Source organism: Cervus elaphus, chromosome X (assembly GCF_910594005.1).
Source record: "Cervus elaphus chromosome X, mCerEla1.1, whole genome shotgun sequence".
Taxonomy (NCBI): Eukaryota; Metazoa; Chordata; class Mammalia; order Artiodactyla; family Cervidae; genus Cervus; species Cervus elaphus.
Genome location: NC_057848.1, coordinates 134504953 through 134532754, shown reverse-complemented (window position 1 = coordinate 134532754; position 27802 = coordinate 134504953). Strand labels below are relative to the sequence as shown.

Genomic DNA, 27802 nt, shown 5'->3' with positions numbered 1-27802 from the left:
TCACATGATCAGTTTATTAAGTCGTGTTTGCTCCTGTCCTGCCTCCACTTCTGCCTCAGGACTTCAGAGTGTGCTGTTCGTTCATCCTAGAAGACGCTGTTTTGGGTCCCTCCTCACTCTGCTGCTCCTTTTTAAGATGCTGCTTTGGTAAATATTGCTCAAAAATCATGAAATTGATTTTAATATGATTTTCCAACTTTCCTGCTGTTTAAAACTTTCTTTTCCCTGCCCTCTGTTCGTTTGTCTCAGGATTCTTGGTACACCTTGTGTGAGTCCCCACTTCGCTTGCCTTTTCTTCAATCCCCCTTTTAGGGGCTTTCTGTTCTTTGCTAGTGGGAGTAACATCGGGAGTATAATTTAACTATTTTTGGCCTGTTTCATTTTAGGTATTTCTTGCTTTTCTTCTTTGGTGGCTATTGAAGTTTAAGGATGGTTCGCATATACACTAAAAAGGTCCCAGACTGTTTTGAATTAAATTTTTTTTTTTTCCTTAAGCTATCTCACTTTCTCAATGTTTATTTTCACTTTTGTCAGTCCTGGTTCCAGTCTATTTCCTCCTCCCCCCCGCCCCACCCTTTAAACTGTGCTGTGGACTGGGAAAGGAGGTAAGAGTTAATAGTCTAATTGTGTGTGTGTGTGTGTGTGTGTGTGTGTGTGTGTGTGTGTGTGTGTGTGTGTGTGTGTGTGTGTGTGTGTGTGTGTGTGTGTGTGTGTGTGTGTGTGTGTGTGTGTGTGTGTGTGTGTGTGTGTGTGTGTGTAGAGTGAATTTCTTCCAAGAACTTTGAGCTCTGCTTCCTGTTTCTGTATTTTTTTCCATTGAAACATGTTAGTCCTCAACGGTAATATATAAGATTTTTGTATACTCAGTACTTTAACACACTATGTATTAACCTCCCTTCTTTTTTTCTTTTTTGGTGGGGGGAGCTGTACTGGGTCTTTGTTGTGGTACATGGACTTTTCCTTAGTGGTACAAGGGCGTCTCTGGTCGTGGTGCATGGGCTTAGTTGCCCCGAATTATGTGAAATCTTAATTACCTGATCAGGGATTGAACCCACATCCCCTGCATTGGAAGGTAGATTCTTAACCACTGGACCACCAGGGAAGTAACCTCCCTTCTTTAAGTCGCGTTCAGACTTCTGTCCATTAGCTGAAATGAAGCAAATGTCTTTTTATTGCATGGTGGTAGCCTGGTGGGCTGCCGTCTATGGGGTCACACAGAGTCGGACATGACTGAAGCGACTTAGCAGCAGCAGCAGTGCCTGTCTGAGAACAGTTCTGTTTCGGCAGTTACGCTATATTTGTACAGTACTGTCTTGTATGTTAATTTGCAAGTTCAATTGTATTTTGCCCCTTCAAAAATGAGTAGGAAAACAAAAGTGCATCAGCTTGGGGCTCAAACCTAATGTCTTTGAGGCAAGGAACTGATTGGGGATATGAATCTTTAACCTTAACTGGATTAGGTTCTGCTCATTGGTTATGTTGGTTGACTTTGTTCAGTGGTGAATGAAATAATTAGAACAAAATAGGAAATTAAGTATGGTAAGTATGTAATAAAGCTTATATGTGAAAGGTGAAGTGTAATTAGGGATTTTATAATACTTTCCTTTACTCTGACAAAGTTGGAAACACCTCTAAAAACATGTCAATCTGTTGTTTGGCTTTGAAAGATTTGACTTCTGTCATATTTTCAGGAATGCATTATGTATGAAAGGAGGGTACTGACTAGACAGCGTTTGCCCGGACTCTTGTGGAAATGACTACAGAAAGTCTCGTTTTCTTATATTTAACCTGTGTATAAACGTTTACCGTGTTCCCTGTACACAGATATCAATCAGTTACCAAAATTCTTTTTGTTGTTGTTGAATGTAATTGACATACAGTATTAGTATCAAGTGTACGATATAGTTATCCAAAATTCTTGAGAGTTTTTAACTTGAAACATGCTGAACTGGGGTGAGAGACACTGTGAGTCTGGGCTGAGGTTTGGAGAAGCCCAATGGAGTCTCTGTCTTATAATGAATGTCATTATCAGAGCTACCTGTCAGCTATCTTGAATTGCTTCTACTGGAAAATCCCATGGACAGAGGAGCTTGGCACGCTGCAGTCCATGGGATTGCACGGGGTCAGACACAACTGAACACACGCACAGTACACCAGGATCACCTTAGTTATCCTCAGTGCACCATGGGAAGAAGAATCATGTCAGTGAAAGGAGACTAATGGAAAGATTCTTTGGCTTCTGTTCATCTGTCGTTGCTGTTTAGTAGCTCAGTCATGACCGACTCCTTTGCAACCCTAGGGACTGTAGCCTGCCAGGCTCCTCTGCCCATGGGCAAGCATACTGGAGTGGGTTACCACTTCCTACTCCAGGGGAGCTTCCCAATCTAGGGATCGGCTCTTGTGTCATTGGCAGGCGGATTCTTTACCATTGCGCCACCTGGGGAGCCTTTTGTTCATCCACACAGCCACAAAAATCAGGTTCTTCAAGTACCTCCATTTCTCTTCCTTCTCTCTTCCCAAATACTGCTCAAAACTCTTACCAGCTTTACCCAAATAGGTCATTTTGATGTAATTGCCATCTACTTTTCAGAGGTTACTTCTTCTCCCACCTAACCAAACTATTCATGGTTGATGTGGATGCTCTAGTCTTTGCAGTTCCCGTGGCTGTACTTTTGGAACTCTATCTCTCCTTTGTGGCTAGCCTGCCACCTAGCTCACAAGCCACCTTAATGAACTATTTTCTGATTCTCTATAGTAGGAAGTAGTATTTATTTTCTCCCTCGTAGCTCAGTCGGTAAAGAATTTGCCTGCAGTGCAGGAGACCTGGGTTCAATCCCTAGATCGGGAAGATCCCCTGGAGAAGAAAGTGGCAACCCACTCCAGTATTTTCGCCTGGAGAATCCTGTGGACCGAGGAGCCTGGCGGGCTACAATCCATGGAGTCACAGAGTCAGACACAACTGAGTGAGTGAGCATGCATGTACGCACGCACGGCTGAAGATAAAAGAGTGGTTTAGGGGGAGTGGAGTAAGGGAAGGAGGTACTTGAGACTTCACTCATATGAGGATGATGCTTTGGCTTCTGTGTCACTGAATGGAGTGCGTGATAAGTCGCTTCAGTCGTGTCTGACTCTGCTACCCTATGGACTGTAGACTGCCAGGCTCATCTGTCCGTGTAATTTTCCAGGCAAGAATACTGGAGTGGGTTGCCATTTCCTCCGCCAGGGGGATCTTCCCAACCCAGGGATTGAACCCATGTCTCTTTATTTCTCCTGCATTGAGAGACAGGTTCTTTACCACTAGCGCCACCTGGAAAGCCTTTAAAAAACAGTACATAGCTAAAAACCTTTATTATCTTCCCTTTAAACTCTTTTTTCCCCCACTCTCTCCACTGAGAGCTTCTTTCTGTTCAGATCTATTGAAAGGTCATCAGGAGAAAGGAATCTGTATTATAGAATGACTTTCTCATTGTGGCTCCACTACTTAAACAGTGGATTCTCAAAGCACATGCCTTTTTATATATATATAACCAACCCTTTCCCTCAACATGTAGGGGACTAGAATCTGACTGGCATCCAGTTAAGTGTTAACTGTAGGCTCTCCATGATTTGTATAGGTGATATTTTACAGCTTTTTAAATAGATTTGATACACAAAATAGATGAATAATGTTATTGTTTAAATAGTTGCAATAACCCCACTGACTCCTATTTTGGAGAGTTTTTTGTTTTAAAAAAATTTTCATATTTGAAATGAAAATGACATAGTCAGTGAAAGTGTACTAGATTTGGAGTCAGAAGGGCTGTTGTCGTTGAGTATCCCCCTCTATATGTTAAATCACTTAACTAACCTTCTGAGTCCTCACTACACTTACCTGTAAAACCAAGGTGTTGGATAAGAGATGACTTAAGGAACTTTATTTATTTCTTTTAAGTTAGTGAATTTTATCTGTATCCCTAGAGATGTGGAAAAAACTGCAGTCTTACAGAAGAGACATTTTCAAGTAAAGGAACATCGGAAAAGTTTTTTTTGTTAACAGTTAATAGGCCTAAGCCTATTAGTTAGCATGGGATTGACAAGTAGGGAGAGATAATTTGAATTTTTCCTCACCCTTGTTTTTGGTTGTGTGTGTGTGGAGGGTTTTATTTTATTTAGTATCCTGTGGGTTAATTGTACTTGCCCAACAGCTTACAGTGTGAATTTAGCCAGAGGTATAATTTCTTGGCTAGCAGAGCAGCTTAAAAGTTTGGTTAAGTTTTCATCTGAAGTCTGCTGCTGCTTTTGCTAAGTCGCTTCAGTCGTGTCCGACTCTGTGCGACTCCATAGACGGCAGCCCACCAGGCTCCCCCGTCCCTGGGATTCTCCAGGCAAGAACACTGGAGTGGGTTGCCATTTCCTTCTCCAATGCATGAAAGTGAAAAGTGAAAGTGAAGTCGCTCAGTCGTGTCTGACTCTTTGCGACCCCATGGACTGCAGCCCACCAGGCTCCTCCGTCCATGGGATTTTCCAGGCGAGAGTACTGGAGTGGGGTGCCATTGCCTTCTCCGCATCTGAAGTCTAGATTAAGCTTTAAGAAAGTATGCAGATAAATATAGTAGCAGTGATTTTTGTCTGGCACAGATGGTTTCAGAGAAAATGTTGATAACCTTGGGGTTGGTTTTTTTTTTTTCATCACTTTAAGTGGCAAAAGAAGCTTATCGTTTTTATTGTTTATCAGTAGGCCAGTCATTCTTAAACTTACTGATCTCAGGACCCATTTATAATTATTGAGGACCCCAAGGAGCTTTTGTTTATGTGGAGTTCTGTCCATCGATGCTTACTGTATTAGAAACTAAAACAGAGACACTTAAAAACTTTGTGTGTGTTTGAAAATAAAATTCATTTCATGTTAATGTAAATAATACTTACATGTAAAATAACTTCCAAAACAGAAATTAAAAGTGACATTTTTAAAATGTTTTTGCAAAATTTCATATCTGACTTAATTAAAAAGAAAAAAGATGGAGTCTCTGTCTACTACTTTCTTCAATTTGTACATCATATAGACTCTGGAAGAACTCCACTGTATACTCGAGAGAGAATGACAGTGAAAATGGCAAATAATGTCATATTATTTGTGAAAACAATTTTGATCCGTTAGATCTACTGAAAGGCTCTTAGTGGACCACACTTTGAAAACCAGTGCGTTAGACTCCCAAGGGAAGTTTGATATTATCTTTGAGTGGCTTCCCTGCTATATAGGTTTACTTTCTATTTTTTGGCCTTGTGGTGCAGCATCTGGGATCTTCGTTCCCTGACCAGGGATCAAACCCGTGTCCTCTGCATTGGCAGCACAGGGTCTTAACCATTGGACTGCCTGGGAAGTCCAGTATATGTCTTTTGATGGTCTCTTTGGTATACACCCAGAAGTGAAATTGCTGGATTGTAGGGTATATATGTGTTTAACTTTAGTAAATACTGCCAAATCGATTTCTCAAGTATTTGTACTAGTTTAGAATCCTACCATCAGTGTAGTTGATGTTCTTCCTTAGCACTTAGCATTGTTGGTCCTTTTAAGTTTGGCCATTTGGGTGGAGATTTAGAAATATCTAATTGTGGCTTCAGTATCTATTTGCCCGTGTTTAATGATGATAGAACTTTTTTCCATATGCTTATTGGTCTTTTAAACTCTTATTTATTGGTCCATTTAACTCTTTCTTACCTGTAAAATTGAAGCTTGGCCAGTTGATGACTTAAGTCTCTTGCAAGGGCTTCCCTGGTGGCTCAGTGGTCAAGTAGTCTGCCTGCTAATGCAGGAGACATGCGTTCGATCCCTGGTCTGGGAAGATCTTACATGCCACGGGGTAGGTAAGCCCCGTGCACCGCAGCTATTGAGCCTGTGCTCTGGAGCCCAGGAGCCAGAAGTCCTGAAGTCCACACCCCCTGGAGCCAATACAAGAGAACCTCCCCCCCAAAAAAAAGAGAAACCCCCACAATGAGACTAGAGAAAACCTTCACAGCAGTGAAGATACAGCACAGCCACCCCCCCCCACACACACACACTGTTTTGCTGCTCAAAATCACTAGTTCACTGAATTCTCTGAAATAAGAGATTCTTTAAGATGAACTAGTAATTGATCTAGTAGTGACAAAGAGGATAAACATTCCTGTGATAATTTAAAACATAATTGTGCATTTTATGGCTTTAGAATATGTCTGGAAATACATTTGCACGTGAGAGATTGAATACTTCCAATTAAAATACGACCTTTAGAAATAAACCGAGACGACAAGAAATAACAAGTGTTGGTGAGGTTTTGGAGAAAAAGGAGTGTGCAGTGTTGGTGGGGTGTACATTGGTGCAGCTGCTGTGGGAAATGGTATGGAGGTTCCTCAAATTACAAACAGGAACTACAATATGATGCATCAATTCTACTTCTGGTATTTTTCCTAAGAAAATGAAAACACTAGCTTGTAAAGATGTATACACCCCCATGTTTATTGCAGCATTATTTGCAATAGCCAAAATATAATTGTGGTATGTTTGTATATACTATTTGGCCATAAAGAAGAATGGAATTTTGTCATTTGTGACGACACAGATGGACTTTGTGGGCAATGTGCTAAGTGAAATAGGTCAGAAAGGCAGAAACCTTATAATTTCTCTTGTATGTGGAATCTTAAACGAATTGAAGTTCACTGATATTGGGAACAGATTAGTGATTACCAGAGGTAGGGAGTAGGATGGGAGAAATGGGTGAAGGACGGGCAAAATGTAAAAACATTAAAAAAAAAGTTTGTTTGTTATCATAAAAGCTATAAACCAGGAAGCTTATTCCATTCTCCGTTTGTTCAGGACTGTCCAGGACTTTTATTCTTAATGCATCCTAATGTCGCTAAGCTTGTGTGCATGCTCATCTGCTTCGATCATGTCCAACTCTTTGTGACCCCACGGGCTGCAGCCCACCAGGCTCCTCTGTCCATGGGTTTTCCCAGGCAACAATACTGGAGTGGGGTTGCCATACCCTTCTCCAGGGGACCTTCTGAACCCAGGGATCGAACCTGCATCTCCTGAGTCTCCTGCATTGTAGGTGGGTTCTTTACCACTGAGCCACCAGAGAAGCCCAGGTTGGCTATTGTTTTTTTGTGTGTGTGAAATTCAGTTATGAAATACATTTTAAAGAATTTGCTTGCTGTCTGTTCCTTTAGTGGGGAGGGAGCTAGACTAGTGAATTCCTGAAGGGCAGAAACTGTGTGTTGTTTATTAGTCTATCTTTTCAGGGTCTGGCACAGAGTTGCTATTCAGTAATGTCACCAAGATAAAACAAGTTATCTTTCTCATAGATATTTTATTTCACCCTGCCTTTATTTAACAAGATTTCACCTATATAAACATACTTTAAGGAATAGGCAGGGGTAGAGATAACTCTTGCATACCCTTAACACTACTGATTTGTTTTAATAAGACTGCATGTTTTACCACCAGTGAACTTTTTGTATAGACCAAATTTTCTTTGTTATAATTTTGCATCTAGGGACTTCCCTGGCGGTCTGGTGGTTAAGACTCTGTGCTTCCACTGCACAGGGCACAGATTTGATCCCTGGTCAGGGAAACTAAAATCCTGCATGCCGTGGCATGGCCAAAAAATATATCTATATTACATCTGATGACAGAGGGGGAGAACCACGGTTGTGGATGCTGCCCAGTTATGCATGCCATCAGCCTTATTTGGTAGTCGGTGCTGGTCTTTTGTTACTCTGAACTACATTGCCTTAGGTTCCTCTGTCCCTGCACACGTTTATTGGGTTGGCCTGCTACTCATCCTTGGGCTTCCCTGGTGGCTCAGCGGTAAAGAATCTGCCTGCCAGTTTCTGCCAGTACAGAAGATGAGAGTTTGATCCCTGAATTGGGAAGATCCCCTGGAGGAGGAGATGACAACCCACTTCAGTATTCTTGCCTGGAAAATTCCATGGACAAAGAATCCTGGTGGGCTACAGTCCATGGGGTCACAGAGAGTCAAACACGACTGCACACACACACACACATAGCACCTATATATATGCATAAAATTTCTTTATATTCTTACAGCAACTTGAAAAGATAGCTACTATTATCCTCATTTTATATGTAAGGAAACCAAGATACAGATGTGAAGGAACTTGTCCGATTTGGACACCTAGTAAATAACTGAGGCAGTTTGTCTTCATTCTATATTTTTAGCCACTGCACTGTATAATGTCTGACTAAATGAGTTCCATTAGCATTCCCCTTGTTATTAATTTGGCCTTCTTTTGCCAACAGCACGTAGGCATAAAATGTAGCTAAAGGGCCCTTAGCAAGCAGCCTCTCATTTTAAAGCTGAGGTTCCCTTGCCTTTAGCACTTATGCTTCTTATTTCATTTGTGATCTGTCAAAAATATTGCTAACCTCTGGCCTCTTTTTTAAAGGTCTCAGTATACTAAGCGAGGGAGGTGCCATAATTGGTATTAGAATGTTTTAAACTTTTTAATGTTTCCATGTTCAGTGACTTTATGTAGCTTCCTCTTTTGATTTGAGTATTAGCCTTCATGGTATACTGCAAGAATGTTATTTTGAACCTTTAGGATTAATTGTACACAGTAATGCAAACTTGAAAGGATAGCTTTTTTCTTATCTCTCTCAGTGGAGTCTACATGTATAAAACCATATTATAGAATAATGCAGTGTCCAACTAATGAATACATAAATAAAACGTGTAACATACAATGGAATATTTTTCAGCAGCAAAGAGAAATGATACATGGTAAAACTTGGATGAGCCTGAAAACAGTCGTGGTGAGTGAAAGAAGCCAGTCACAAGACTCCATGTTGTATGGTACCATTTATAAGAAGTATTCAGAACAGGCAAATCTATAAAGACAAAGAGTATCAATTAATTTTGGGCTAGGGGTGAAGCAGGAGGGAATGGGGGTGATTGCCACTAATAGTATGGGGTTTCTTTTTGGGGTGATAAATATTCTAAAACTGATTTTGGTGATAGCTGTACAACTCTAAATAAACTAAATACAGTAGAACTATATCTCAAGACTTATTAAAAATTTATTATATGTAACCTCAGATGTAGTGACGATAGTCTCATTGACGAGAAGGAATTTCAAATTCTTGGTTTTTCAAATTCTTTACATTTGTGGTTTAGTCTCGTGAAGATTCAGGCGAAAAGAGTCCTTACCTACTGAATGCACATTGAAAATGGTAATTATTGGCAATCTATCTGCCTTGTATAAAATGACTAAATGAAATGAGGTCTCTTTTCAATTTGTTGGATCAACATAGTCATGATGGGATTAGTAACTTTTAAGTGAAAGTGTCACTCCCTCAACTTGTGTCCACTCTGCCAGCCGGCAAGTCTCCTTTGTCTACGCAATTTCCCAGGCAAGAATACTGGAGTAGGTAGCCATTTCCTTCCCCAGGGGATCTTTCTGACTCCGGGATCAAACCTGGGTCTCTAGCATTGCAGGCAAATTCTTTACCATCTGAGCCGCCAGGGAAGCCAAGTGTTAACTAATTTTGATAAAGATTGGTAGGAGTTGTTAATGAATAGCTTTGAGTTGTTTATCGTAACCTGTCTTTTAACAAAGAGTAGACTGATAAGTGGGCATATGTTCTGTGATATTTGATATGGCACCGTGTCTAATATTTTAAGTCAGTGTTGCTCACTTGCTTTTTATGAGTAGATTGATTTGTTTAGGGACTAACATTTATTGAGACCTCGCACTCTTTTTTAAGGATTTAATAAAGGAATATTTAAGGAAAAGTATATCTTTTTTTGAGAAGTGATTTGAGTTTGTGTACAGTATAAATCCCCGTGTTTTGAAGGATTATAATTTAGAAAGTGGTGAATATTATTAACTTTTGTTTCAGTGGGCAGAACTGTAAGCAGTAGGTGTCAGTGACAAGGGAAATAGACCTTAGACTCAATAAAAAAAGAGACCTTGCTGAGAGCAGTGAGCTTTACAGTGTTATAACTGAAAACCTTCAAGGGAAAATGTAAATGTAGAAATTCCTACAATTGGAGCAGTTTCCAAATCTTCGTAGTGTTTAAGCACCTCTCCCTGATGCCCTGCAAGGTTCTAGCCTTAAAACAAGTATCTCTATGGTGCCCTTTTTCTGCTCAATTTAGAAGAAGTATTTTCTTTTTACAACAAGTCTTTTTCATTTTTATGATATTAAATATTAGTGTATGTGTTTTTGGGTACCTGGATGACTGTCTTACGAGTCAAGAACTGCCACACCATTTCAGCACTTAATGTTCGCTTTGTGTTTTGAATGTAATAACGTTCAACTGTACAGTTTGTCAGATGAGAGCAACAGAAGCAGACCTAACACACAAATGATGTGTTGGTGTGAAGGAAAAGTGATGTCACAGCAAATCCTGTATAGAGACCGAGTGATGGAGTAGTTTAAGTAGGAAAGCTGTATCTCCCGCGTGGTCCGTGATGGTAGTAAGATAGCCATGCAGCGCTCAAAGGAACCTATGCCCGAACAGTCAGCAACATGCTGCCATCTGTCACGTATTATTAATATTAATAGTTTTGTTTGTATTTAGTTTGTAAACTTGTTTTGTAGTAGAGCAGTAAGCATAAGGAGTTGAATTCTAATTTCATTTATGCACATATTTAAGCAGCCTTAAAATAGAAAGTAATTTAGTTTTTTTTTTTTAAATACTGTTAAGGTAGAACCAGATTTGGCAAACTTGAGCCAGCTTAGTATATTATTGATGGAAATCTGATGCTTGGAGTCACATGACTGGAACTGGGGCTCCAATTCCATGTTTACCAGGTTATTTCCCTATTTACTAAGTGAAAAATATATTTATACTTAAAGGGGCAGTTCACTTGTTCATTATTTTACTCAAAAGATAGAAATTACTGAGTGTTACACAGTAAGTAACCTATGTCTGGTTACTGGTTTCCTTAGTTTTCCTCTTGTAACATTTTCTTTAGAGCCAGCACAAATTCTGATAGGAATGCTGTGTTATGAATTGTCTTACAGATGGTAAGATTTGATTTGAGACTTTTCAGAAAAGTAGGGCAAATTTTTGAAATACGGGATTTCTGTGTTAATGTTAACAGAATAATAAAAGCAACCATTTTAACATTGTTGAGGCGGTTCATTTTATTAATTAAGTTCAACCTGCACAGTTATGATATGTATATCAGGAACACAGAATCCTGGTAATTTACAGTTGGGAGAATACTTTTCCTCTGGACTGATCCAGAGATCATATTCATAGGGAGCCCAGGAAAGTTCAGAATTAATTGTCAAGTGTGCATAATAATTGAACTAGCATTTCAAGGGAGAAATAACCAGCGTTTGTTAAAACATTACTATTTGTTGAGTGCTGCCTTTGCGCATGGCACTTCAAAATCATTCTTCCATTAAAGTGTTTCAGGAATCTCTGAAATAGATGAGAAATAGATGCTTGGAGGTTAAATATGATCTGTTCCATGTGTATCTATTATATTGCAATTGCTAAAAAACCATGTTCTGCAAAATCATGCACCACAAAGTAACAGGACTTACGGGGAAAATAGGGTTGAGAGCAAACTGATCGCTCAGAAGCTGTGTAATCTTGTAGTTAGAGCAGCAACAAAAACAAGAAAAATTTCAGTAAAATAAACAGCACAGTTTAAAAGATCCTAAATTCCTGACGAAGTATGGTAAATATAGACTTCTTTATTTTTTTAAAGGTAACCCTTCCATATAGGGAATGGGGAGGTTACTGTGTTAGGAACAAGACTGAGATAAAATGAAAATGTACAGACTAGAGGGAACAGTGTATGTACTTCCAGGACAGAGCAGCATATGGCCAGACTGAGCCAAGAAAAATGGAGGATGATGGCTTTCCAGCCCAGACCTTTATGCCATCCTCAGGCTGCATTATTCAGCTGCCATTACTTGGTACAAAATATTAGCATTTTGAGGGGAAAATTGCTTATGAGCTAACATGATTTTCAGGTGTGTTTACTGGTATTTCCAGTGAGGTAAATCTCAGTACAAAAAAACTACCTTACACTGTGTTTTGCTTAATGATCTTGACAGATGGGTTTTTTTTGCAAATTGAAGGTTTGTGGCAACCCTGCATCGAGCAAGTCTGTTGGTGCCATTTTTCCAACAGCATTTGCTTACTTTGTGTCTCGGTCACATTTTGATAATTCTCGCAATATTTGAGATTTTTTCATTATTTATTATGGTGTCTGTGATCAGTAATCTTTTTTACTGTTGCAAGAAGATTATGACTTGCTGAAGACTACGGTGATGGTTAGCATTTTTAGTAATAAAGTATTTTAAAATTAAGGCGTGTACATTGTGTTTTTAGACATGATGCTGTTGCACACTGAGTAGACTACAGTATACTGTAAACATGATTTTTGTGTGTACTGGGAAACCAGAAAATTCATGTGACTCGCTTTGTGATATTTGTTTTATTGTGGTGGTCTGGAACTGAACCCACAGCATCTCCAAGGTATACCTGTACATGTTTTGTAACAGAACACATCTCCCCCCGCCCCCTCCCAGACTTCATATTTACCAAGTGTTTTTCACTCCCAAACCCTCGGACATGTTCCATCCGCAGTACTTAGTTAACAAAATAGTTGTCTCTGAAGTGTCCCCCCTCCAATGAAATATTATTTGAGAAGAAAGGGAACTAATGCTTAACTGGACACCTCTGACATGTAAAGATAATCATTACCTCATTTAATCATCACAACTGTAGCCTTGTGTCCTCCTCAGGTGAGGAGACCAAGTCCCAAAGAGGTTTGGGAATTTTGCCCAAGATCACATAGTTACGTACCAGAGTAGAAATTTAAGTTCATATATTTCTGGCCAGAGAATTGCTTTTGTATACCACACTGCCTCTGGCACAATAAGTTTGAGATCTTTAACAAAAGTGGTTGACTAACACACTTAATAGAATTGATGAAGTCCTTCTATTTATCCCCTCTATGGTCTTTCCTCCTATAGCGCTGAAATAGGAATAGCACTTGTAGCATAGCAGGGAGATGAGCAAAACTGTTGGCACCAGGGTATCTAGATTTGAAATTTAATTTGCTAGCTTTGTCCCCTATTTGTTATTTCATTTTAGTCAGATTACCTCTTTATGTGCCTCATTTTTCCATCTGTAAAATGGTAATAATAATGAGTACTTAATTCTTGAGATTGAGTATTAAATGGGTTAATAGGTCAAAACTTTTAAATGATACCTGATGCGTAGTAACTGCTCAGTAGATGTTAACTGTTTGTCACTCCTGCCCCATTGCTTCCCTCATTTCCTTTTTGGTTCATTCTTTTTCTACGCTAATTCCATACTGTTTTCCTAATTTCTCGCTTTCCTCCCCATCTCTTTGTATCATTGATTTGAAATAGTTAAATATAGATTGTACTTAACGACTATTAATCTTTCCAATACTCCCTAAGTTTTCATTAATGTTTTGGGTGTATATGTTTGAATACCTGTTGTTTGTAGGGCTGGACAGTCTTAAAAATCAGTGATTATAAGGACTCGTAATGCTTTTATTTCTTAAGGTAAGTGCTGTGCATTAGTCTAACCATTTTGTGTGCCTAAGTTTTTTGTATTTTATATACACATTAACCAAGAAAAAAATGTTAAAGTATATTTCAGTGACAAAATCTTACCTTAGTTTTATTTTATCTTTAAGGAGAATTCAGAATTTTTATTATTTGTATGTGGCAGGATTTTATACCGGGAAAATGAGCTGAGGAGCTAGTAAGTGGTTTGAATGATTATCATGCCAAAATTAATCTATTTAATTTTCACATATTTGTGAATATCCAAAATTCCCTTTGGCTAAATTCTAATTTTATCCCACTGTGTTCAGAGAATAGACTTAACTTTCTGTCCTTAAATATCTTGAGACTGACTACAGTCTAGCATGTATACTCAAGAAGACTATATATTCTGCTGTTGGGTAGAGTGTTCTATAGATGTCTCTATGACTTAGTTGATGTGTAGTTGTTAAAGTCTTTATTTGTTGACCTTTTGCTTAGTTCTATCTATTATTGAAAGTGGGGGTGGGGGGGTGGGGCGAGGTTGAAGTCTGTTTTTTGGCAGTGTCACTCCACATGTGGGAGCTTAGTTCCCTGACCGGGGATTGAACTCATGCCCTCCATCTTAACCACTGGACTGTCAGGGAAGTCCCAAACATACTTACCAAGTTGTTTGGTTTTTGCTTGCCTTCTTTTCCCCACCCCCAGTGTATGGGGCACACTTTCCTGTTTCTTTGCATATCTTGTAATTTTATTTATCGTGAAAATCGGACCTTTCATATAATGCAGCAAATTTGTATACTGAGTCCCCAGTACCCCCATCCCCAGGGCCTTGTTATTTGCTCACCTATTTGTCTACTGACTGGCTAGACTACTTTAAAGAAGTCTGTTTTCCCTGCATTGTTCAGCCTGCGCTTTTGCTCTTCAGCGGGCGCAGCTTTAGTTACACACCCAGCCATCCTGGGACAACAGTGGTTTTAGCGAGGCTTTGTGATGATCTCCCTCTCAAACTGTCTCCCTCTGTTGGCATCACCTGCAAATGCTAGTCTCCACTAAAAATGGCTGATTGCTGTATTGTTTTAGGTGATATCCTGGGATTTAATTGCCCCACAGCCTTATCCAGCTCGATTTCCCCTACTTTCCAAAGAGGTAATCTTTGAGGTCAGTCTTTTAGGTTTGTTCTGACCTCAGGGAGGCTCTTCTTGGCTGTTTTTTCCCCTTGTTCTTTCTGGTCAAGTTGAGCTTGTTGCCCTCATCAGACGGACAGCCCCTTAATTGCTTATTACCTCAGCCTTTGTTATGTTAAAGTGCAGCCTCGGGCACGAACTTCCTTTTACTCTGTTCCAAGTAAAGTCAGCTCACTTGGAGACAGCTTCAGAGATCCCTTCTGGCCTCCTTCTCCCCTTGAACAAAACCTTTACACCATTGCTTCAGAGTTGGGGTCGAACAGTGGCCCTGCTTCATGGGGTGCTTGCCAGTGACCCCCTGCTTCATGAGCAGTGCTGAGTGGGAGCAGCAGCCTCTAGTTTCTTGGTGTGGAACCTCAGTCATGTGCGTGAGACGGAGTGAGGGGCATTAGGACCGCGTTATTCTCGGCCTGCTGAACCTGGGGTCAAAGCTTCTGCTCTGCAAGTGGGGCCTGGATGGAAGGAAAGAGCCCCCCCCCCAGACTTCTCAGCTGCTCTTCCCTGCAGTAGGAGCCTCTGCAGCTGAGAGTTGAGGATGCGGAGAAATGCTTGCTGTCTTCCTCCTCTTAAGGGGAGGGTGGGGTGGGCGGGGGGAGGGGTTGACTGGGAGTTTGGGGGCAAGAGCCCTGTGTTCCTCTCTGGACCCACCTGGAATGGAGCTTCTGTCCTGCTGAGCTGGCTCAAAATGCCAGACTCTCTGTTTTTACTGAGTAGATTTTTTTAGTATTCATTTGCTGTATACCCTTAGGATGATTTCTAGAGACTTACAAAAAAGTTTTTTAATGGTTTTTACCAGTTACAGTTGATTCACTGGCGAGAGCGTCCACAGAGCTTTTGATGCCATCATTCCACAAGTCTTTTTGTTTTTGCCACACGGTGCAGCATACAATTTGGAGAAGGCAATGGCACCCCACTCCAGTACCCTTTCCTGGAAAATCCCATGGACGGAGGAGCCTGGTAGGATGCAGTCCATGGAGTCGCTAGGAGTCAGACACTACTGAGTGACTTCACTTTCACTTTTCACTTTCATGCATTGGAGAAGGAAATGGCAACCCACTCCAGTGTTCTTGCCTGGAGAATCCCAGGGATGGCGGAGCCTGGTGGGCTGCCGTCTATGGGGTCGCACAGTCAGACACGACTGAAGTGACTTAGCAGCAGCAGCAGCATACAAGGATATTAGTCCCCCAACCAGGGATCCAGTCAGTCTCCCCTGTGTTGAGGGGAGGGGGAGTTTTAACCACTGAACTGCCAGGGTAGTCCCCTGTAAGTCATTTTTAATTTATTACTCATTGCCTACAGCCACTAAAAAAAATTCACATTTGAGAATGCTTTGGGAAGGATGCTAGAATTTATTGAAGCTTTTATGTACATATAAAAACCTCTAGTACCCCAATTGTGTACATATGGCTTGACAGACACAGTATGGAGAAGTTTTGAATAAAAAGGACCATTTACTGAGCATTTCTAAATGAATAAATTTCTTTTGCCACAGAGTTGAGAATGCAGGATGCAGTTCTGTTGTGATGACTTCTAGGAAGTACTAGTGGATGTACGTAGTGATTTGGTGACAAAAATTAATGGTGTGTGTGTTTAATAGTGATAATAATAGAATATGGACATTTAGCTTAAGTAATGTATTTGGATTTAACAAAGATTAATTAGACATCTTCAATTGCATTAGCCTGAGTTATTGATCGAATTTGAAGCTATCTAAAACTAGCATCACACTGGAGGGGTGGGGACTCTGTTTAATATAGCTGCCTTGACTGGTTTTGTGTATAATTTGTTGTAATAATGTGTGATAAGAATGATGAGTCCTGTTATAATGATAATGGCAGTGCTGGTTGAATGATGAAAAGAAAGGCCTTTACTCTTGAGTGAAGGCTACATTTTAAAATTGCCTAGGGATATTTAGGTTTATAGTTATGGATATGAAATGGCATTTTCCCATTGAACTATTATTTTTATAACATCATTTTTGATTATGCCGTGTTTCTTAGGAGTACAGCTATTGTGCTTTAGAAGAAAATATTTTGTGATATGTAGCCATTAAAGGTGAATATAGAAGAATACTTAGCATGAGGAAATTATAAATTAGGTGAAAAATCCAATTTTATCAAATGTGCTTCTGCATCATAAATGTTTTGATACTGTATCTTGGAGGTGTGGATATGGTGAGATTAATGGTAGTTTTCTCCCTATTTTCAGGCATTATTTGTGCATGGCCTGGTAGTTAAGACTGTAGAACCCTGGAACTTGTACTGCCTCAGTTAGAATTCTGGCCCTTCCACTTGACTGCCTCTTCACTCTGCCTCACTTTCTGAGGCTTGTCAACCTGACTGTGATAGTATTGAAATTGGGGAATGAGAGATAGACTTGGAAAGATAAGTTAGGGCTGATTGTGATTGATCTTGAACAATATTATGTAAAAAGTAGAGAGGAGGAAGCCACTAAAGGTTTCAGAGACTGAAAGTGTTGAGAGATTAATTTAGCAATAATATACTAAAAAGATTGGTAGTGTGGAGACCATCCAGGATGTTAAAATTGGAGTCTAGCCTGGAGTGGTGTGAGTGGGAGTGGAAAAAATGATGTTGGACTTGTCGTAAAAGGAATTAATAGAACTGGAAAGGGAGAGGTTTGACTTGTAGTTTAACACCACCACCCCCTTTTTTTTTGTTTTGAGTGTTTACCTATTGTGTGCCAATGAATTCTTGGGATTCAATGATGAGCAAAGCTCATACAGCTTCAGCCCTTAGAGTTATTTTTTTTTTTTTAAACTGTTCCTTGAGGCACGTGGGATCTTTGTTCCCCTATCACGGATCAAACCCGTGCCCCCTACAGTAGAATTTCAGAGTCCTAACCACCGGACTGCCAGGGAATTCCCGCTTGTGGAGCTTTTCTGTTCTGGTAGGGAGAGAGATCATACACAGGTGCTATGAAAGAAAAGTGCAGTTTCCTCTGAGAGCCTCTGATAGGAGTACTTGATGGATTCTGAGTAAGGAGAGTTGAGGATTGGTGAATCAGTATGGGCAAGACTAAGACCACTTTTGCAAAGGCTGCACAGTCAGCATGAGAAAGTACATTTTGAAGGGACAACAAGAAGTTTTGGGTAGAGTAGTTGCAAGATGAGCCCGAAGTTGGGTGTTCAAGAGCCTCCTAGACCATTAGAGAAGTATTTTGGTCTTCATCAGGTCTTTGAGGATTTTTAAGCAGGGCCATGATATTTTAGGGTTTGCATTTTAATAAAATTCAATAGTGATCATTTTTAATGCCAAAAAAAGAGAAACATAATTGGCACAGACAGGCCTGACAGTAACCATACTTTTAAGAGAAAAATCAGTCTCTTATCCTTGTCTCCCACCTTCTCCTCCCTCTTAATTCTCCCTCTTCAAATATGGAAAGAATATCTTTATCTTGGGGGCTGTAGAGAATCTTCATGATATATAATGGAAGAGCCAACGGCTTTGAGAATCTAAAAAGATGTTAATGCCATTTTGGACAAACTGAAGTTACTTAATCTCTTAGCTTCTGTTTGTTAAATTGGACTGATAATCATGGAATAGGTATCCTGGTGGTTAAATGAGATTATATAAATAAAGGACCTACTATTGTGCCTCGTACATAAGTGCTCATAATTTTTCTAGAGTAATGTACAAATTAAGATGGAACTGGAAAGGAACCTGTGATATTGTGATTTATAGTAAGAAATGGTGTGTATCCCAGTTATTGGCAACTGAGCTTTTAAAACTTGGCATTATCTAAGTGGTGAGGATCTGGAAGGTGTCTGTTATTATGTTAATGAAATAACTTGAAAAGCCCCTAGAAAAGCCAAGGATGGGGGCTAGTTGCCAGGGAAGCCAACCCTATGAATAGTGTATACCATCTGGCTGTTCTTAACTTATACCCTTTTACAATAAATAAACCAATAATTTAGTAAGTAAAATGTTTCTTTGATTTCTGTGAGCTGCTTTAGCAAATTAACCTGAAGAGGGAATCTTTGGAGCCTCCATTCTGTAGCCTGTCGGTCAGAAGCACAGGTGACAACTTGGATTTGTGGCTGATAGGTGAAGTGGGAGGAGGGTCAATCTTGTAACACTGAGCCCTTAGCAAGTGGAATCTGAAGCTGTCTTTCGGTAGATAGTGTCAGAATTGAGTTGAATTGTAGGACATCCAGCTGGTATCGATAATTACTTGGTGTGGGGCAAAAAAACACCCATTGTAAATAATGGGATACAGAATTGTAGAGCCACAGAGAAACTTTGAATGGAATAGAACCAACAACTCCACAAAAGAAAAAATTCCTTGGATAGTATAAATACTGAAACGTGTCTTGCCTTACCCACTAAAGTGGTTATGGGTCATGGTGTATTAATATAATTGATTGTGAGCTATGTCACAAGTAATAATAATAAGTAGTTAAATAATTAGTTAAAACAAATACAGTGACAATGTTTGCAAATGAGTTTATCTAAAAATTAGTCAGGATTATCCCCCAATAATTTTCACTTATCATTTCAATGTTATCTTAGAAGGGATTTTTAAAAAACCAGAAGTCCAGGTATTGCACAAATGATTAAAAGTACATACCTGTTTTTGATGTTTTTTTTTAATTTCGTGTTCTGTTTCATACATGTTGAGGATTTTGGCAGTTTTTCTCTGTCCATGGAAGTGTGTCAAACCTGTAATACCCCATGTGTGTCATTTCTTACGTTGTAGAAGAACTGCTATGTAGGGAAGGATATTTTTTCTTCCAGACTACAATGCATAAAAAGTTTGCTTTTAAACATGTTGGATCTATCATAGCAATAGAAATTCCCATTTAAGATTCAAGAAGATCTAAGTACTCTGGGCTTAAAATAAGCCAATACACTAAAATAGTGGTTATTTTGAAATAAAGCTTAGTACTTAAAAGATGTTTCATATTGACTTATAATAAAGATGAGACGACTAACACATTTTGCAGTAAAATTTTAAACCAACATGTAAGTTCTTTCTTTCTGTTATGTGCTAGAGTATTAATTGCAAAATAATAGTTTGTCTAATTAGTTGTAATTAAGGTTTTCATTTTGTAGTGATTGGTCAGAGTAGTAAGGTCTAGTGCTAGGTATGTACAGCTTGTGTTTCACAGTTACGTCTCTCACCTCTTGAGTCAAGTATTTTAAGAGGAAAACAAGGGTAATAGATGCCAATTAAACATAGAAAGTCACTAGATGGATAAAGATGCTAAATAATTTTCCCCTTTGGTTTTCACACATAAAACCAGAATAAGTTAGGTTTTCAAGATAATTTCACGGATGTATATAAGGATGATCTATCAGATTAGTTTCTAATGAACTCATTTTGGTGATCAGTAAATAATTTGTTGGACTGTTGGACTTGCCATTGTTGCTTGTTTATCTCTCAACACAATGTATAATGTTAGTTCCACAAGAGCAGAGAGATTTGCCAGCTGTGTAACGCCATGCATTTATTCCTTTATGCTTAAAACAATATGTGGCCCACTGTAGATACTCAGCATATATTTCTTAAATGACTAAGCTTTGAGTTTTTATTTTAACGTCCTTTATATTTTGGATGAAAAAAGGAAAATTTAGAAAGAGAAGGGACGCTTTAAGTATACTAGGATCATATATGTGGAATTGTACAGACTTTCAGTGTGCTGTATAAAAGAGATTCTAGAATGTAGGGAAAGTTTGGGCAGAGATGGAAGAATGTAGAGAAGGACCATTCTTTGTCTTGAGGGTTTCTGTGGTATTAAGGCCCTTGCATTGGAAAGCTGCTATAGAAATTCAGTCATATAAAGTTTAAAATAAATACAAATGGTTGATGTTTATGGAATACTAGGTTATTTAGTATAATGGGTGACCAAGCTTTATTCAGGGTGAATGGATAATGATGCTATTCCCATTTTGGAAGATGCTAAGTTTGAATATAAAAATACTGTAGGTTCTAAAGGGACTATCCTTTTCAACAAAATAACACTAAGGTAAATGGAAAAGGCAGCAGTCTGAGACCTCCCCCCAGATAAAACACCTAATATTGCCGTTTTGTATTGCAGAAAATCCAAGTTGCATTCTGGTAAAATTCATATGGAAGGGAGGGAAAACAATGACCCTTGCAGTACTCTAGGTTTTCTAAAATAAATTGTTAGGTTTCAGACTTTACATCGCACAGTAAATTTTCACATTGTGATTTGTTGACTTTTAGTGTTCCTACAGGAGGTGGTGGGTATTGTGTCAGGTTTTAAATGATTTGAATGATTATTAGGTTGCTCAGTTCTGTGTAGGATACTGCTACTTTGACTTGGTAGAAAGTCTGTTCTAACTCAGCTATGAATTGCCTAAATATCTGTGACTTGGAAGATAAGCTCCTTTAGAACCTTGAGAGTACTTCTTGTAATCAAGTAAAGCAGTGTGATAGCCATTCAAATCCCATCCACTTGAATTGAATGGGATTTCTTAAGAAAGGTACCAATGTTCCAGGGGATTCCCTGATGGTTCGGATGGTAAAAGAATCTGCCTGCAGTGCAGGAGAGACCCTAGTTCGATCCCTGGGTGGGGAAGATCCCCTGGAGAAGGGAATGGCTACCCACTCCAGTATTCTTGCCTGGGAAATCCCATGGACTGAGGAGCCTGGCGGGCTACAGTCCGTGAGGTGGCAAAGAATTGGACACGACTGAGTGACTAACATTTCACTTAAAAAAAAAAAAAATTAAGAAAGCTACTAGTGTTGGAAATTCCCTGGCTGTCAGTGGTTAGGACTCCGCACTCTCACTGCCAGTGACCCAGGTTCGATCCCTGTGGGGAAACTAAAGTCTTGAAAGCCCTGTGGTGCAGCCCAAAAAAAAGAAGAAAAGAAAAAGGAGGAAAAAAATAGTGGTGTTATTCTTGGGTAACATAGTTGTAGCATATCTTTGATTTTTTTTTCCCCTCCATTCAGACTTTCCAAATTATATTTGAATACATTATTTTCGAATTTTTAGCTCAAATATTCACTAATCCTGCACAGTACACTATAGAAAAGGAAAAGAAAATTAAAATTTTTGAGAATTACTGTGTGTTTGGTATTTATGAAACACTTTTATTAAAATAATTCTCATGACTTTTTTTCTCTTTTTGCTGTGCTACATGGCATGTGGGATTTTAGTTCCCCAACCGAGCATCGAACCTTCTGTCCCCTGCCTTGGGAGCATGCAGTCTTAACCACAGGACCACGAGGGAAGCCCCTTCATGGCATTTTTGTGGGTAGCACTGTCTGCTTTAAAGACCTGGAAAATTAGTGAGAGTGTTTGTTACTGGACTTTAAGATAGGGCAGCTTGTAAGTGGCAGAGGTGGGGTTTTGAGCAAGAGTTATGTTTGAATCCAGAAGTTACTTTTAATTGCTCCATTCCTGTGTCTTGTTCTTAATCTCTCAACCTAGCACACTAAGGAAATAGTATCCAGTTCTTAGGAGGTGGTAGAGAGATGACTGTTAAAAATAGCAGAATAGAGCGGAGTATGTGCTGTGCTGAGACCTACTGTGCCTGCCCAGCACAGAAATGTGGAGAAGATGATTTAATTCTGTGGTCTGAGAGAAAGGTTTTATTTGGGGAGAGGTCTCAGACTGCTGCCCTTTCCATTTACCTTAGTGTTATTTTGTTGAAAAGGATAGTCCCTTAGTTATCCACAGAATGCTTTTATCTAGAATAATTTGTCCTCTGACTTTTGCCAGATATTTTTGATTTGTCTATAGATGGAGAGTCACTGAGATGCATATGGATGTTGACCATAAACAAACAACATGAGAATATAATTTTAAGATGTTTTAAGTTAATGTCCTAATGTTAAAGGAGTACAAAGCAAGAGAGCCGTTTAATATATATATAAAATATATTATTGTGGGGAAAATATATAACCGATTTTAACCATTATTAAGAATACAGTTCAGTGGCATTAAGTGCATTAACATTGTGCAGCCATCTCCACAACTTTTCATCCTCCCAAACTGTAACTCTGTACCTCTTGATCAATAATTGCCTGTCACCCCACTTTCCAGCCCCTGGAAACCACCTTTCTACTTGCCTTCTCTGAGTGTAGTTACCTCGTATAAGTGGAGTCATGGACTGTCTGCCCCTTTGTGACTGACTTGTTTCATTTAGCATTATGTCCTCTAGGTACATCGAAGTCAGAATTTTCTTCCTTGTTAACGCTAAATACTATTCCATTGTGTGTGTATACCAAATGTTTATCCATTCACCCTTGGGTTTGCTTCCTGGAAATACCTTTTGAAGAGTGATGGCATTGGTTTAGTGGATAAAGTAATAGAATTCTCTTTAGAGTTATTAACTTATCTATCTGTGTTTTGTTCAAGTCACTTCTTAGAGCCATGGTTTTCTAGTTTATAGGAAAATACCACAATCAATGTGGATGGTGACTGCAGCCTCAAAATTAAAAGACACTTGCTCCTTGGAAGAATAGCAATGACAAATCTAAACAGTATATTAAAAAGCAGAGACATCACTTTGCTGACAAAGGTCCATATAGTCAAAGCTGTGGTTTTTCCAGTAGTTATATATGGATGTAAGAGTTGGACCATAAAGAAGGCTGAGCACCAAAGAATTGACACTTTTGAACTGTGGTGCTGGAGGAGACTAGAGAGTCCCTTGAACTGCAAGGAGATCAAACCAGTCCATCCTAAAGGAAGTAACCCTGAATATTCATTGGAAGGACTGATGCTGAAGCTGAAGCTCCAGTACATCGGCTGTCTGATGCAAAGAGCCAACTCATTGGAAAAGACGCTGATGCTGGGAAAAATTGAGGGCAAGTGGAGAATGGGGCAACATAATGAGATGGTTGGATGGCATCACCGACTCAATGGACATGATTTTGAGCAAACTTAGGGAGATAGTGAAGGACAGAGAAGCCTGGTTCGCTTCAGTTCATGGAATCACAGAGTTGGACATGGCTTAGCGACTGAACAACAACCCATACGATGCTAATGAATCCATCTCCCACTCTTTTGTGAACATTAGCGTTCTCTTCAAAACCCCCACCCCCAAGTTTTCCTTCAGTTTCTGACCTTAAGTCAACTGTTTAGTGGATGTTTTCACTGTTGTTTCAGCGTCAAAAACTGTACTTGTCACTGATGTGACTACTATCTACTTACTATTCTCTTCCCTCCCCTTTGAAAAGAAGTGGAAAGGAAATCAAAGTTCAGGATTGTAAAAGCCAAGGAACCTCAGAGGTTCAGGAACAGACATGGGAGTAGTGGCAGCCAGTTGTGGCTAATTCTGAGAAGAGGACAGACAGGGTGAACAGCAACAGACGGTCATTTGACTATCAGCTGTCAATTAGTAGAGCATTGGTCAGTGAACCAGACCTTCTTCCCCCTCCAAAGTACATATTTATAAAAATTTGCATGTAATTTGAGGGGATTTAATCCTCAAACCTGTCCATAGACCTCAACTGAGGTCTAAGACCCACTGGCTTAAAACAGTCTTGATAGCTTAGATACAAGTAGATGATGAGAGAGAATGGAAGAAAGGAAGGGGGAAGCAGAGGCATTCTTTTTAAGATTTGGGGGGAAAGGGAAGGGCAGAAGTTGGTGAATTTTCATTTTGGTAATGAAGATTCAAGCACATTTATAGGCTAAGAGACATCCAGGAAAAGATTGAGGGGGGTGACAATTGGGATATCATTGGGGATCATGAGTAATGGGATCAAAAGGAAGAGATTGGATGGAGCAGGGTTGAAGTAGAGAAGATTGAAGTTGAATTGGTTAGCTGATGTTTTGAGTGGTAAGAAAAAGAATAGTTCAACAATTTGCCAGCCAACCCAAAATGGCTGAAGAAAGTGATAGGTGGGTTTTTCTGGGTTTTTTAAATTGTCTACTTCACGTAAAACTTTTTTGTAGTGTAGGTTGTATAAAAATGGAAAGCAAAAGTGAGAGAGAGGCTGTTCAACCATGTTACCTTTTGTTTTTCCACTTTACGTATTAAATAAAGGTTTTTCCGTTTTTAGCCTCACCAGTACTTGATATTATCAGTCTTAAACTTTTTGTTATTCCAGTTTGATAAGTGAAAGGAAATCTTCTTAGAACCCCATCTCTAGGTTAAGTGATTATATTTAAGTTTGAGGCAAACATGGAGTAAATGGAAATGTGGTTTCCTTAAAACTAAATACCTGTAAATCAATCAGTTGAGGTTCTCATTCTTGTGACATATTAGAATTAGTTATGGGGGAGATTTTTTTAAAAGTACTGATGCCTAGGCTTAACTCCAAATATTGTAATTTATTCATACTGGAGAGGGGTTTGGACATCAGTGTTTTTAAAAGCACCTTGGATGATTTTACTCTGCAGCCAAGAATACAGAATTGAGGATTTGGTGGTCTTCCTCTATACACCTTTGCTGCTCAGGTAGCAAAGAAGAATTCCATTGTTAAACAGTTTGGGTCTGGAGCCCTGCCGTGGCTCTGGGAGTGCTTGTGGCCAAAACCTTCCCAAAAGGGAAAAGTCAAGGTCATTTGACAAAACAGGTTGTATTGGAGGAGTAGGATCCAGTTTGAGCCCTCTCCAAAGAAAAAGGCCCCCAAAGTTTTAAAGTTTCTGTTAAAACCACATGTACATTTGTTTAGAAACCATTTTAATACCCATGTACCAGTGATAAATGTTAGTTGTACAGTTCTTCCTGAAATCTTTTTATTTATATATATTTTTTTACATTTATTTTTATTAGTTGGAGGCTAATAACTTTACAATATTTTGTGGGTTTTGTCATACATTGACATGAAATATTTTTAATAATTCAGATTTTATTACTTGATTTATGTCTTAAATAGGTTTGTGAAATTGTATATATTCAAGGCATTAGCAAATTGAAGACAGTTTTTGCCACTCCATAGTTGAATCGAAATAACAGCCAAGTAAATAACCTTGATAAGGTCTTTGGAATCCCAGGAGGAAACTGAAATATTATGAGGCTGTACTTGTATGTTTTCTTGATGTAACTACTGATACACTATTATCAATTTATTTAAATACAGTATTAATGAAACTAACTTTTCACTTTGTCCTCTTTTATATAGCCACCTTCTCCTGACTAGATTCACTGGTAATATTGAATTTGAACAATTCTTAAATGTTTTTTATGTCTAAAACAAATGTGCTTTTTTTTCTTCTACTTGTAGGTTATGCAATGGTCTCTGCAAGATGGTTTATTCTTGAATTGGAGCTTTTTAAGACTGACAAATGCTGGTACTTCATCTTCTATAAGTGGACTATAATTTCTTTTTTCAAGACAACTACATAAGCAGACAAAATTGCAAAGATCTGCCCTGTGTCGAGTATGACAGCCACGACTCGTGGCTCTCCAGTAGGAGGGAATGACAGCCAGGGCCAGGCTCCTGATGGACAGTCTCAGCCCGCCCTCCAACAGAATCAGGTAGGAAGTTTAAGATACTAGTTAAAGCTACGTTGGTGTATCTGTTACGGATACAGATATCCCATGTTCTAAATAACTAAATATCCCATGTTCTGAATAATTTGGGAAGTAACCATAAAGCTGTTATTAAGAAAAATAAACAGGTGTCTTACACAGTAACAAGAATCTCAAATGCTGTATAGGTGGTGGTGCTTGGGTCTGTAGCCCCCTTTTTCCCTCTGGCGCCTTATTCTACCAGTAATCATTAAAGTTAAGCCCTTTGTCAGTTCCAGAGCAAAGCATTAAGTCATTTGATGTAGCCTTTGGTGAGAGTATGGACTCAAGTCATGTTGCTTGTGTTCACATTTAAGCTTTGTACCATACGATGCTAGCTTTATGACTCTGGGTAAATTATATGACCTTTTAAGCCTCAGTTTTTCTGCTGTAAAAAGATAACAATACTGTAACTACTTCATGGGATCATTAAGAGGATCAAATGAAATAATATTTTCTAAGAGCTTAAAATAGATTTTGGTATCAAGATTTTATGCTGACCTCAAAACTCAGAGGGTAATATTCTTTTTCTGTTCTCTGGGTGAATTTGTGTAAGATTTCAGTTATTTCTGCATTAATAATTTCACCAGTAAAATTGAAACAATCTGGCCTGGGGCTTTATTTGTGGAAAGGATATAACTGCAAATCCAGCTTTTTTTTTTTAGTAGGGGGATTTTCTGATACGTGTGTGTGTGTGACTTTTGGTAATGTGTTTTCTCAAGGAATTTGTCCACTGCATCTAGATTGTCAAATTTATTGAAGCAAGACTGTTTATAATATCCTTTTTTATCTTTTTAATGTCTTAGGATCTGTGGTACCATCTCCTTTTTCATCCCTGATACTGCTAATTTGTGTTCTCTCTCCTGATTACCCTCTCCTAAAGGATTTACCAATTTCATCAAACCTTCCCTCAAACCAATTTTTGGCTTTAACTCTCTTCCTCCTTCCTACTTGTATGCTTTTAACCTTATTTCATGTTCCCTTTTACTTCTTTTGAATTTGAATTGCTGTTCTTTTTCTCATTTCTTGAAATGGGAGTTTAAAGAATTAATTTTCAGCTTTCTATTGTACATTCTTTTATACCAGGAAATATTAAATTGAATAAGACAAACATTAAAACTTGTAATGCAGCTCAAATAGCACTTAGAGGTGAATTTGTCACTGCGGGGCATGCCCATGAATCACAGACTTGCTTACAGTTGGTGCATGTTTATGTAGAATTCTGTATGGGTAAGTTTTAGGCAAAAGTTATTGTAGAGTACTTACATCTGTCATTGGAGGGTAAGTTTTTATTGTAGAGCTATTATAGGTCATTCTCTCTATTTACAAGTATGATAGGAAAGAGTTGCACGTGTGTGTGTGTGCCCATGTGTGTCGTCCTCTTTCCCGCCCTCCTTCCCCCACTTTCATCCTCTCCCTCTGTCATTTTAAAGAAGTGAGCAAGTCAGGTTTTAATAAATGTCAACTTTATTCCTTTTCCTCTCCAGTTCCCACTTTTAGGACATGTAATACTTAGGTATATGGTCACAGGTCTTGGACAGAGTTAAGTCTTTCCTATGTCATAAATTTGTTAGCCGGTACTCATGTTTCTTTAAACGTAGTCAGTTTGTGGTGGATGCCAGAGTTTTATATTTTTA

General features: G+C 39.0%; 1 protein-coding gene across 5 annotated transcripts in view; it reads left to right on the top strand.

The window, feature by feature from the left end:
* Nucleotides 1-27802, top strand: part of USP9X (ubiquitin specific peptidase 9 X-linked) — a 115159-nt gene that overhangs the window by 8605 nt on the left and 78752 nt on the right. For all 5 annotated transcript variants that reach the window (XM_043897836.1, XM_043897837.1, XM_043897838.1 and 2 more), the window contains exon 2: nucleotides 25879-26132. In XM_043897836.1, the coding sequence (XP_043753771.1) occupies nucleotides 26037-26132 (96 nt within the window). In that variant the 5' untranslated portion in view covers nucleotides 25879-26036. The remainder of the gene's footprint in view (nucleotides 1-25878; nucleotides 26133-27802) is intronic.